This window comes from Cariama cristata, unplaced genomic scaffold (genome assembly GCF_000690535.1).
Source record: "Cariama cristata isolate BGI_N322 unplaced genomic scaffold, ASM69053v1 scaffold12137, whole genome shotgun sequence".
Lineage (NCBI taxonomy): Eukaryota > Metazoa > Chordata > Aves > Cariamiformes > Cariamidae > Cariama > Cariama cristata.
The window spans coordinates 1-13,443 of record NW_009628390.1 but is presented as its reverse complement, the minus strand read 5'-3'; the positions used below and the strand labels follow the sequence as shown (position 1 = coordinate 13,443).

At 37.6% G+C, this 13,443-nt stretch overlaps 1 protein-coding gene across 1 annotated transcript in view; it reads right to left on the bottom strand.

Annotated features, from left to right (window-relative positions):
- Positions 1-11,934, bottom strand: part of LOC104165224 (fibrillin-2) — a gene marked incomplete at its 5' end in the record, with an annotated part of 60,137 nt that extends 48,203 nt beyond the window's left edge. The window contains 7 exons of the mRNA XM_009704800.1: positions 940-1,065; positions 5,063-5,188; positions 5,293-5,415; positions 6,225-6,350; positions 7,054-7,179; positions 9,336-9,464; positions 11,809-11,934. Coding sequence (XP_009703102.1) covers positions 940-1,065; positions 5,063-5,188; positions 5,293-5,415; positions 6,225-6,350; positions 7,054-7,179; positions 9,336-9,464; positions 11,809-11,934 — 882 coding nt within the window. The remainder of the gene's footprint in view (positions 1-939; positions 1,066-5,062; positions 5,189-5,292; positions 5,416-6,224; positions 6,351-7,053; positions 7,180-9,335; positions 9,465-11,808) is intronic.
- Positions 11,935-13,443: the final 1,509 nt, after the last annotated feature.

Sequence of the window (13,443 nt, the reverse complement as noted above, 5' to 3'; positions counted from 1 at the left end):
ACTACAGAATAATTCAAGCAAGTTATTTTGTATTATACAGTAATAAAAAATAGTAACAAGTGTATTTTCATTTTGTTCTTTGTATGTAAACATGACAAAATTAGTCTGTTTTCCTACAACTGCTTTTCAGTTTGAAATTAAAGCTATTTTCCAGACATATTAAATATGCTGATTTTTTTATGTCTACAAGTGGGATGAGACCTTTGGGTGCACAAGTATGTTTCAGCTATAAAAATGATTAGTCCAAGATTTTAGTAATTATAGAACAAATTCTTAAAGACCAAATTACAGGAGAAATTCTGTCAACTTTCCTGGAATAATATTTTTGGATGAACTTAGCTGCCTGAACGCCATGGAGCTAGCTTGCAGAAGACAAGGTACTGCTTAAGCGTCACAGGAACTCCTAGAGTTTGAAACTGGCTGACTATGATTCTTCAAAATTTGTTAGCATGGGTTGAAGGTTGCCATATACTTTCCCTTTTACCTCATCACTTTTTTTTGTTCTTTTATTTTATTTTATTTTATTTTTGTCCTGTTCTTAGACTACAGGGTCATTTCCTGCAACTTTAGTTGACAGAGGAGTTCATACTTTAGTATGTATGACAAACAAGTACTGATAAAATACTTCTAATAGAAATGCAGCTGTGCCCATCCAAGCTATGTTTTGTACCACAGATATTCTCCCAATCTATACTGATAAAAGCTTTGCCTTTAAAACTACAGTTATGTAAAGGGCCTCTCATATCATACAGATACTGGTCAAGGAATGTACCTTTTCAAACTCTGGATCACGCTGACAGATGTAAAATACTCTTGTATTTATTATTATGTACAGGTACCAATTTCTCACTGGTGTATGAACACTTGTGCATTTATGTTACCTGAAAGCCAACCAAGATATGTGCACATATTGACATATAAGCTGGAAATTTGCTTTACCTGTGCATCCAGTGGTTCCTTTCTTGACTGAATATCCTAGCTGACAGTGACAAATGAAGGAACCTTTAGTGTTTTCACACTCTCCAAACATACAGATGTTGGAATTCAAATCACATTCATTCACATCTGTAAGTGCACATAAATTCATGATTAGTTGAACATTACTGTCATTTAACAACATACTTTGTCTTTCTGGAATACTTTCATTCAGGTGAAAATATCAGAGGTATGGTCCATCCCACAACATGTGGTATTTATTAATCCTCATCATAATATATTTCAGTCATTTTGTTCTGTATTCTTTTAACTCCCTAAAAACAAGTAAGCATAAATGTGTAGTCCTAATACCACCATTCTAATTTGTTTAGAATGCTAATTATTGGACTATGAAGTCAATTATTTCTTACAAGCATCACTTTAAAGTGTTTTTAAAAAGCATGTTCTTGATCATAATATAGCTATAATTTTCTCCCAAAGAAAAATTTATACAGTAAATTGATTGCTTTTATTGTACTGATGTTACCTACAGTTTCCATTTGCACATTTTGGTCACTATTTAAAATTAAATAATGATATATACAAGTGTACCGATACCTCTGAATACCATTTGTCAAAATTATAAAAAATAACAAAGTAAACTCAATCAGTTCTTTTAATAAGAATTCAACTTAGGAAAGACAATGAACACTATGAAATAATGAAACTGGTATAAGAATAAACTAGAAATGGGCACCTGTCAAGCGGGTAACTGACGACTTTCGTATGAGTGCTCTGAGTCATACTGCAGCAGGGCCATACGGCCCAAGAGCTTTTCAAACACCTTGTCCAGTATTTCTATTTGTTCCTTGAAATGATATTAACTAACAGTATTATACTATGATATTAAAGAGAGTCACTGTACTGTAGATGAAATTACATTTCTGGTATTTGTAGTTGTCCTTCTGAGTGAAGTAAGATGTCATGTAATACAGCCAAAGCAGAGGCCCACATCACATATAAAAGTGTATTAATTGGGACATAATTAATATTAGCTTGCCTTAAACGCCAAGATAAGCATGCTAAAACACTGTAACTAGCAATAGTGTGTAAGTATTGTATAATACTGTGATGGCATAGCCAGACACAGTTTTGCCTAAGGATGTGAGCAAGGAGATTGCCAAAAGGACACAGAAAGACTGGTGCAGCTGCAGCTAGAAAATGTCAAAGTGAGAGAAGTTGCCAAAGGATAATATAAGCACAAGGGACTGCAGATACGCAGGAAAACCTCACAGGTACACCAGAACAACTGCCAAGACAAGAAAACAAGGTAAGCCTTAAAAGGAGTAGAAGGAAGCCGCCTTTTTGTGAGGGAGTCAATAGCATAAAAACATAAGCATGGGAAATTGGAGAAGAAAGAAGACAGACCCACTTCGGCTCCAGCTTTTCTTGTAGACAAGCACTCAAGCCTTATCACCTTGCCCTTTGTGGCTAAGCAACACCAAGGGCTGGAAGCCAATCAATGCAAACTACCCGTAACAGCTCTGTGGTATTGTATACTTGCATATGATTTAGAATGTGATTGCTGAAAACTAACAGTTTTGTACGTGCAATGATAGCTATCAATATTATGTAAGAACTGACCATCGGCAAATGTGTTGTTATTAAATGAATTTAGCAAAATTTAGTTTTGTATTTTAAAACTGGGCTGATTTCATCCGTCTTCTAAATGCACTAATTATGGCAAGCTTTATTTCCCTAGTATGTTCAGTTGTCACACTATGAGGCAAAGGAAAGCTGCCATGCCCTAAGCCTCCTCCATTGCAGGAGCTGCAGACTTACCTCTGTAGTTCTGGTTGCTGAGACACCCCTGGAACATGAGAATTGACTTGCTGCTTCCAAAATCTCACTGGAAAAATCCAGAACTATCAAGCATATCAAATACAGAACTCTTGACACCACAAGGAAACTTCAAACTCCTTCTCTTAGTAGCTCATAGCTATGAGTAGCTCTGGTACAGCCTTCCATTTAGGTTTTGGAGAATGTCTATGGATCACTGGCAGCTTTTTAGTACAGACCTGTATCTATCACTCTGCTATGCCATTAGAAAATGGCTAGCTAGGAAATAATTTTTATTAATGATCCCAAGCATGTATGCATGTGTAGTGGGGTGAATTCCTTACTGACAAGAAACAAAGTCCCTCTGATTGTGAAAGAAACTGAAATAAATTTTAAGAGATTTTGAGAGGAAGAAAAATCAAAATGTCTATCAAAACAGGTTAAGTAGGAATGAAAGAAGAGGTCAATAACCATTGTCCCAATGGTGTTGGTGAAAGCCAGTTTGGGAGAGGGCAAAGAGCAGTAGACATTAAGAGCATGCCCTCAAGAAGAAATACTTCCAAAAGTTAGAGCTATCTCTGGCACATACAAAGACACAAAGCCATGGCAAAGGTAACTTGCAAGGAGAAGTCAGGCTGCAGGTGGAGTGGGGAAAGACCTTGCAAAAAGAACAAGTGATAAGCCACAACCAGAAAAGTTTTCCCACAACCATATTTAAAACAAAAAAACACAACAGGGTATCAGGACTGTAGAGGTGCTCTTGTGCCAGACTCCCTTCCCCGACACCTCAGCAGTACGACTGCTCAGCACTTGCTGCCTTGATGCAGACTGAAATTTCAAGAGAGATAAGTTTGCTACTGGTATCTCCCTGTTCTTCCCAATTTCACTGAGCGTTGCACACGTAACGAAAACTTTCCATGAGGAAGAAAGCCTCTCCTAAAGAATAATGTAGTTTGTACCTGAACTTTGTTTTAGATTCTTACTCTTCATGCTAAAACTTCAGTATAGGCTTTCAACTATAACATAAGGCTTTAACATTATTCCAAAATTTACCTCATTTGAAAGATACATAGTTTATAATTAAAGAATTTGGTTTAAAACTTGTATTTAAAACATAGTCTTATTATGAGTTACACTTATGTCAACTTTTTACTTTATTCAAATAGCTCCAATTTTACACTCGTTAAATGGCAGATATAATCTAAGTTCACTTACTGTCAAATAAATACAAGATACTGCAAATATTTTTGCTGAAAAAAAATTAAGTGCTTTGTTGAAAGTAGTGTTAGGACCACTAAGAAACTGTAGTTACCCCAAAGGCTTTTTGAACAAACAAGTCCGTGCTGTTAGCAAGGAAACCAATTATATACATGGCAGAAATTCACACCTTCTCACTGTAAGTTTCTAGCCTTAATATCAGATACTGTTTTCCTAGAGAAGAAGATTTAAGAGCAGTTGTCTATAAACTGAAAAAAAGTATTCTGATTTTACAGCTACTAACGTGGCTAACATGAAAAAATTATTGAAAACATCAGTTCTAAACTTTCAAGTTCGTTGTGTAAACATGCAGTATGTCTGCAAAACTGAGAACAAAAACCTGGAATAACATAAAAGTGAAGGTGGAAATAAAATCTTGAATTCAACTCTAACTGTGGAAGAAAGGAGACAAAACCAGTTCAGGACAGCTTTGCTCAGCATTACATATAACTAGTTTCTTCTCAGTGTGTGTGTCTGTGTAAGTGTGCACATGTGCAAAGTGAAGGTTTGTTTGACAGGTGCTCACAAAATATAAAAAGATGTTATTAAGATAGCCAAAACCACTTTAGAATATGAAACATATAAAACTTAACATTAAATGTAAAAAGAACGAACTTCATATGAAGACCAAGATAAACTACACAGGTTAGGTTAATTTGAGGAGATACTTTAATTTTAATTTCCTTTATAATTGCTCACGATAACCTTCTGTAGTTGAGGGAATAAACTGAAACATTTACAAGAGAGAGAAAAAAACACTGGGGCACTCAAATAATTTCTTCTCAATAGAGGTTTTAGAGGAATCATTTCATTACAATTAAATCACTCCTATTTTTAGAACTATGTGATTTCATTCATCTTTATGGCCTTTTCAAATTTTGTTCTACCCTTCTTGAGATCTATAGTGATAGGCAAGACACATCTACAGACTATTTTTTTTAATAATATACATGGGTTCAATACCCACTTTCAAGGATTCAGTAGAACATCCTAAAACATTAGCTGCAGAATTTTTAGACTTGCATTAAATTTGGTGCATACAGCTACTTACCAATACAAGTTTTCATGTCCATAGAAGCCATAAATCCATCGTAACAGAGACAGCGATATTCTCCTGGAATATTAGTACACTGCCCACCATCACAGATATCTGGATTGTTCTCACATTCATCAATATCTGGGAAAAAAAAATCCTATCACTCCACAGATCAGCTAAAAGAATGTCACATTCACATTGGCTGAAAGATATGATGCTGGAACTTTTAAGATATTAAAACCTACCTGCACATGTCCTGACATCTGGCATTAGAGCATAGCCATCACTGCAGCTACATTCATAGCTGCCTTCTGAATTAGTGCAGTGGGTGTCACAGCCTCCATTCATTATCATACATTCATCAATATCTGGGGAAGCAATATTAGTAGTAGTAAGTCTACTTTTGTAAGTAAACGTCATCTTCTCTTGCCATTTTATTTGGCAGATGAAACAGCTTATCAGCGGTACGATTCTGAATTTTTATTCTCACTCTGTTGTCTCTGATTTATATTTTGTTCAGCTTTCTCTCTTTTAACTGCATTTTCATCAATGGCAGCAAATGCCTACTTTTAGTTTTTCATATGTATTACTAGGGATGTAGAAAAAAGTGCAAAACACAGCATGTGGAAAGGAAAGAAAGAAAAGCCCTGAGAAACTTAGGTTTCACTAAAGCTTGAAACGTAGCACAAATTTATACTTTTGCAAAATAACAAACAAAACCATCAAATAAGAAGACTCTCAATACCTCTGTTCTTGCCAATGTGATCACAACTACATAATTCAGTCTTACTATAGTGAAGGATTTAAGAGATGTATGCAATAAGGAGAAAAAGTGAAAGAAAAACTATCAACGCATGGGGCTGTTCTTGCTTGATCAAGAAATCAGGCAGTATTTTCTGGTTGTTAGCTCAGTCTCTGATTTTAATGGAGTAGTACCATATGAGGATTTTTTCTCAAAGTATTCTGCAGGTTCAGTACAGCAACCATCTTTTTATATCTTCTTTATATTTCTAAGGTAAAAGAAGGGTCCATGATAGCTCACCATACGCCTAATAGCAGATGAGAAGATGGCCCTGCTCAGTTTCAAATGGACGGTACGAAATCAAACAGAAACAAAGACAGATGAAACAACATACACCGAAGCACAAATACATAGGTGAAGGTGTACAACACTTGCCTATGCAGCCTTGTCTGTCAGGGGTGGTCTGGTACCCAGAGTTACAGGAACAGTGGTATGATCCAACCATGTTCACACATTTACCATTTCTGCAGAGACTGTCACTTAATGAGCACTCATTTACATCTGGAAAAGAATCATTCATGTCAATTACTTGTTATTCAGAATGCAGACTAACTGCTCAAATGCCAGAGAAAAAATGTGAGAGGTTATATTTTAAACTGGTGGCTTTCAGGCTTTTTCAATTTCTTTCCTGCTTTTAGCATGTTCCAGTTCAAGGTATCGAGCTCTGAACAATATGTTTAAGCCAGCGTCCAAAGGTTTATCTTCTTTGTTTCTGGTCTGTGAGCATTAACTGTGCAGTCTGCTGGTTTAAACCAACTCTTGAAGCAACTATGCATCAAACACAGAAACCAAAGAGATAATACGCATTATGGTTTTTGCATTTTTTTCACCATGTTGGTGAATTATGTGCAAAAAGGAGAGCTGCATTTCAATAAGAGACAATACTTTTTTGTGATTGTAGGAATGAATTTCACTTTGTGCATGTATGTATTTTACTTGAAAGGTGCCAACATGAGTGGTACAGTCCTTTGAGTTGCTAAATAATCCCTAACAGGTGTGGTAAAATAATTCTCTTTCAAGTCAACAGTGTTAAGGGCACTGGATATTTTACAGGATCTGTTACAAGGTTTTAATTTGAAGATAGTCATATAAAGGAGGAACATGAATTTGTATGAGAGCTCATCCTTGCCAGAGACAAGAAGTTTTCACAGCAAAATGACCACTCTTAGAAAGCTGAAGACTACTATTTTGAGTTGAAACTCACCTATGCATTCCTCACGTGATGATGACAACTCATGTCCCAAGGGACAGTCACACTGAAAACTCCCTTCAGTGTTCACACAAGTGCCACCTCTACACAGCAGAGGGTTGCGTTCACATTCATCAATATCTGTGAAGAAACCATGATAAACAAATATAAAAGCATTACTGTGGAGTAATAAAGAGAAAAGCAATTCTCAGTGTCTGTAAGTGACAAAATCTGGATGTCAGAAATAGAAGGACTGTTTCACTGAAGCAGTGCCGCTCCTTTCCTCATACCGCATAACAGAGCAAACAAAAAACTACACATTATTAACTCGAAAAACGGGCATTTTTCCCCTCAAGAAAACCAGAAATTCATCATTCAAAATTAGGTTTCTAGGAGACACAGGACACAAGAAAAGACAGCAACTGTTTGGATGGTTGCCATTTAGAACAATGTATTAAGGTGATGAAATTTTCAAAGTGCTTCTCAATGCAACCAGACACCCATTTATGTATACATTGAAATTGTTGTCTATGGATGACATTAATGGGGATGTGTGTGTAAACTTTTAACTAAATGGCTATTCGGTTTGATAACTCCTGCATGTCATTGCATGGCTGAGAAATAATGCTTGCTACAGCTTCTAACTGCAAACTGAATATTTGACTCACAAAGCTGTTAAAAACAGCTAATATGGTAGATGTGGATGAAGAAAAATATGACTAAAAGACGTTCAAGGTGCAGGAAACACTCACACTTTTGGACTCCCAGGAAGCATTATGGCTACCTATCCTTGAAACTAGAAACTTTTATTCAGATAGGTAGACTAGGGTTATCTTTCATTAGCATGAGAATTTAGTCAAGATAGCATTGGGGTTTGCAGGTTATTCACACAAGGGGAGAAACTGTCTGATGATAGAATTCAACATCTCTTTTGCTATACTCCTGCTTGGATAGTCCTTGCAGCTCCAAAATGTTTTCACTGGACATTATGCCCTCCCTTTCTTAGTTCCCGTAAAAGGCCCTCAAGAAGTAATTTCTCTTCTTATCTCCTCACTCCTTGCTTATTTATGTGACATCTTGCTTCCCTACCTCTGTCTTACAGATAACAATCTCCACCATACAGTGTTGATTCTCTGCATTTGTACTCCATGTCTCATGAAGGCTATAGAGCTTTCAGAGTTTAGTGCCTTCGTTATGTTCATCTGTGATTCAGACACATCATCTGTGATTTTTTGCTGACTTTTGGAGTCTAAAAACATCACAATTTGCAGGAAATCAAGTAAAGGTGACAGGAGGTCTCCTTGGCCTCCTGACACACAGGAGCATAGGACCACTTATTTGAGTTCAATTACGAGCATAAAAGCTCCTGACAAAACTCAAACACAAAAAGTAAGCACAAAATAGGCAAAAGCAGGGACAGGTGATGCAGGGGGAATACAGAAGCACTGTCTGAGTGTGCAGGGATGGGCTTAGGAAAGTCAAAGCCACCAGGAGTTGACCTTGGCAAGGGATGTGAAGGGTATAACTGCAGTAAAAAGATGAGGGGAAATGGGGAAAGGGAACTGTTGACAAAGGACATGGAAAATACCCATGAGTGCTGAGAGGGAGCTGGCCAACGAAATTTTGAAACCACTCCTGACTATTCTTGAAAGGTCATGGAAACTAGGCAAGAATCTTTAGGGTGAGAGGAGAGGAAATGTCAATCCAATCTTCAAGAAGGGCAAGGAGGAGGACCCTTTCAGCCTCATCAAGATGAAAATCTCAGACTTTTCATTTTCATTATATATTTCATGATCTATTTCATGAAGTACTCCACAATACAAACTCAAGATTTTTTAGGGTGGCTAGTAACTTTTGGTGTGTCCATATCTATTCTTACAGTACAAATTTAGAGAGATTAAAGTGATGTGATTTTTCAGGAAATGCTCTCAGAATTTATTGAGTCCTAGAAAAATCACGGAAAAGTGAATCACACTACTCTTGAAACTCCAGCCTTCTATTCCTTACTTTACCAAATATTTGGATACATGGTTAGCCACTTTTGAACTGCATGAATGAACAGTTGTTGTCATTCTAAAATATCTATACAGAAATGTGTAAAAGTAATTAGCAAAAAGAACAAGTAAAGCTATATGCGTAGCTCAGTCATCTGTCCTATAAACTGTGTAACTGTCTCATTTGTTCAAGAAGTTACAGTAATTATACATATGAAGTGTTCAGTAGAGCAAAGATAGTACAGTACAGTCAGGCTTTGTACAGTAGACAGACAGACTCTGGGTCATCGTGGCAACACTTACCCATGCAGTTCTTCATCATCATAAATCCACTTTCATAACCATTGAAACACTCACACTCAAAGCTTCCAGGAGTGTTGACACAAGTACCACTTCCACATAAGTCTGGGGAGATCCGGCACTCATCAATGTCTATTTTATAGTAACAGATAGGAAGAAAAATCAGAGTTTAAGGTTATCCTGCTTTTCACAGAAGTGAACACTTGGTGATTATAAATTAACTGTACAGAAATCATATATAGTATATAAATCAACAGAGAAAAATGAAATTCATTCAGTATTTAAAGGAATATCGGATCATGTGAAACTGTTTGTGAAAGATTCATAATGCAATGCCTTCAGAGCTCTCAACTATAGATTAAATATGTAACAAGTAGGTTTCCATTAGGTGTAAATTAAGGTTAGATTTCTAAGGAAATTATCATTTGTAACCAATTCTGAGTTGTTATCATTACAGAGGTACCAACTGACTCCGTGATGATAGTGCCATAGAAATTAAAATCCTTATGACGAAGACATTTATCCAGTAATAGCATTATAAGCTTAGATATACCTTTTCCATTAGGAATTAAAGTAGCTTCTTTGAAAACTAGATTTACAGTTCACTGATTATCTTATTAGTAAAGTTTGAATTAAACTTGCTGTGGAAAACCACAGCAGGTTTGTAGGAGGTAAAAAGAGAAGAGAAGGAAGAGGTCTTTGTGAGATACATTGGTAGTGAGGCAGGAAGCTAAAGAGGAATTTGTAATATGGACATGATCCAGTGAAACAGGTCAGTGTTAAAAGAGAGGACTGGAAAGAACTGGATAGTCTGTTATTTGCTATCTCCTCATATCTTCTCAGACTTCTCTCTTCCTTACATCACTGCCCTTTCAGTGAACTAGGGTTCAATGACTTTGTTTCATGTTCTCCACTATCCCTTCTACCTTCAACTTCATTCACTACTGTGTCATTAATTTTTACATATTAAGAAATCATGAATAAAAATAACAGAATATTTGAAACAATGAAGATATTAGTCCAGGATAGGGCATAGGATTAGTTCTGTCATCCAAGAAGTCCAGGGAGCAAGGAATCAGAGAAGAGCATCAACATGTTTGCAGTAAGTTAGTGAGCTGGGCAGTAGACTCATTTGCCTAAGCGGTTGAAGAAAACTAGGCAAGTATAAGCTTAACTAAAGAAACCGCTAAAGATTCAAAACAGTTCTTTTTTCACCACATGCAAGAGTCTCTTTTGCCTGTGTCACCCACCATAGCCAGGTTTCTGCTGGGTGAAGATAGTTCAGCCTCACACACAGATGTGCGGAGGTGTCGGATAGTAATCCATGTGGTGGGCCTGGCATGTTGCAGAGTATCTGGCCTCCTGCAGGCTTTATAGAATATTTTGTTTCTAATTAACAAAAAAAAAAAGTCTTCCATTTAATAAAACTGGTTCTCTACAGCTGCTCAGTGGAACATTTCCATCAGAACAAACTGTCAATGGAAAACAGAACCTAAAAAAAAAAAGCTTTTGTAGGGAGTTGTTTTTTGACCTATTCTTGTTAGTTCAGAAAGAACGTTTATTAAATGCATTTCTCATCAACGCAATCACTATAAAAACAAGGAAATCACCAGCTAGGGCAACATTAACATCCAGACCAACCTCAGTTAACATGTCTTACCACCCACACTTCATATTACTCAGACTCACTCACAGACGCCTGTGTGGTATAACGAAAGCTCCTTCATTTTCAGCACAAAGCCACCCACAATGCAGGCATCCAGGTTCTCATAACCAGAAAACTACCCAGCTTATCTTCTGTTTCAGTTTTTCCAGGCAGTAAATAACAAAATATGAAACTTTTAAATTAAATGCATATCTCTTCTTGAGTTAATGTTGCACTCACATCAGAACTGTAGAGGTGTCTCTGTGTGTGCTTAGTTATCAAATCTAAATAAAAACTAATTTGCAGTGGGGTCTTTAAGTTCATTTGGTAATACAATGACCAGAGAGCACGCAATGTAAATTAAGTTAATCTGTATGTTAAAACATTGAATTTAGCTTCACTGATGATCCTTATTCTCTTCTCAGATTGTACTGATAGAGGATGACCTGAGCATCTTTAACACCAATTAAAAAAATTCCTAACGTACGTGTACAAGAATATTACATTTATTAAAGAATCACTTTCTGAAAGGGAAACTTAAGATAATTGGCCATTCTGTCCAAAGATTAAACTCTTAGAAACTGAAGGAAATTAATGACATTAAGTTCCCAGATCACCAAGCTATGCAACAAGTGCAAGTTCCTTTAAAATGCCCCAGGGACATGGTAGAGTCCCCATCATTGGATGTTTTCAAGATGGACAGGGTGCTAGATAATCTCACCTAGGCTCCCTTTCCCACAAAAGATTTAAGCAGATGATCTTTTGAGGTCCCTTTCAGTATCTCCACTATTCTATGATTCTAGGAAAAACTGGGGAAAATGCAAGACTTACCTGTACAGTTTCTTTCCTCCATATCTAAAGTAAATCCACTGTTACATCTACACTTGAAACTTCCAATTGTGTTTCTGCATTTACCATTCATGCACATACCAGGGAACACTTTACATTCATTGATATCTACCAAAAAAAATAAAAGAGCATTCTTAAGCACAAATACATATATAATTAACGGGAATTTCCTGTTCCTTCTTACCAATTGTATTTGGCATAAAAGGCAGGGTTTGGGTTGCAGGGGACTGGTGGGAAGGCCTCCTCCTACACAGATTGGGAGAATGGAAAAATGAAACCAAGGAGGCAAGTAGGAGGGGACATTGTTGGAGACATGACTGGAGATGCACTCTTGGAAGGCAGAACTCCACATCCAAGGAGGAACTTCTGAGGGACTGCCACCCCTGCAGGACCTATGTTAGGGCAGGGACACCCCTGAGGGACTGCAGCTGAGGGTGAACTGAACGGTGCCAGGGCAGAGACATGCCTGAGGGACTGTGGCCTATCAGTGACCCAAGCAGGCGCAGGAACACCCTGAAGGACAGTGGCCCATGGAGGACACATGCTGGGGCAGAGACACATCTAAGGGATTGTGACTCACATACAACCCCCTCCCTCCTGGGCAGAGAGATCCACAAGGGACCATGACCTGTGGGGTGATTCATGCTGGGGCAGGGACACCCCCCAGGTACTACAGTACATGAGTGACTCCACTGGGGCTGGGTCACTGACCACACACCCCTGAGGGCTTCTGTCCCATGGAGGACCTCATGTCAGGGCACAGGAAATGAGTAAGAAGGAAGGAGCAGCAAAAGAAAAAAATAAGCAACCAGGGGTGACAAAAAGAAACGGCTGCAGTGTCTCCAAGGCCTTGTGCTGCCAACGGTCTCGTCCATAGGACTAAGGGGTCTGGGCCGCAGGCAGGGTGGAGGAGAGATGCTGGGCTCAAGCCAAGCCTGGGGGTATGGGAGAAAAGATGTTTCCCTACCTGTTGAATTGTTTATGCTTTCTTTGCTTCTCAATACCCAAACCAGTAATTAAAAGTTTATGTTAATCAGGAATCAACCAAATTCAGTGAAATTCCCTGAGTTGAGACTTTTTTTGCACATGATGCCAGTATGTGTATTCTGGTCTATTTTGCTTTCTAACACAATGAATATTCATGGTGTTCCTGAGCCAGTAAAAGACGTAACTATTACCCAGTTGACTGTTTTTTTTTTAAAAAAACAATTGAGATTGCCAGTGATATATGGATCTTAGTTTAGAAAAGGGTCTCTTTTCTTTTGTAGAGTATCAAATGAAATGTTTCACCTCTTCTAAATGTGTTTTGCTGGACAGCTGGAGAACACAGGCTGCCAAAGGATTTTGCAAAGGACAAATAAAGGTTTTTCATGTCTCAGCCTCTCTCATATGCACCCCCCCGAAACAGCATTTACAAAATCGAATGAGATTTTCTTACACTGTGTGATATAATTTGCTGGATCAATGTCCTTACCCAAGAATCGTCTCTGATGAAACAAATTTCTATCTCCTATGTGTTAGTGTGAACGGAAGAAAAGGGTGGTCCAAATACAAAAGTAGAAACAAGAACCAAATCTTACAAAAATCTTGGAGTGGACAAGATTTTGTTATTATTAC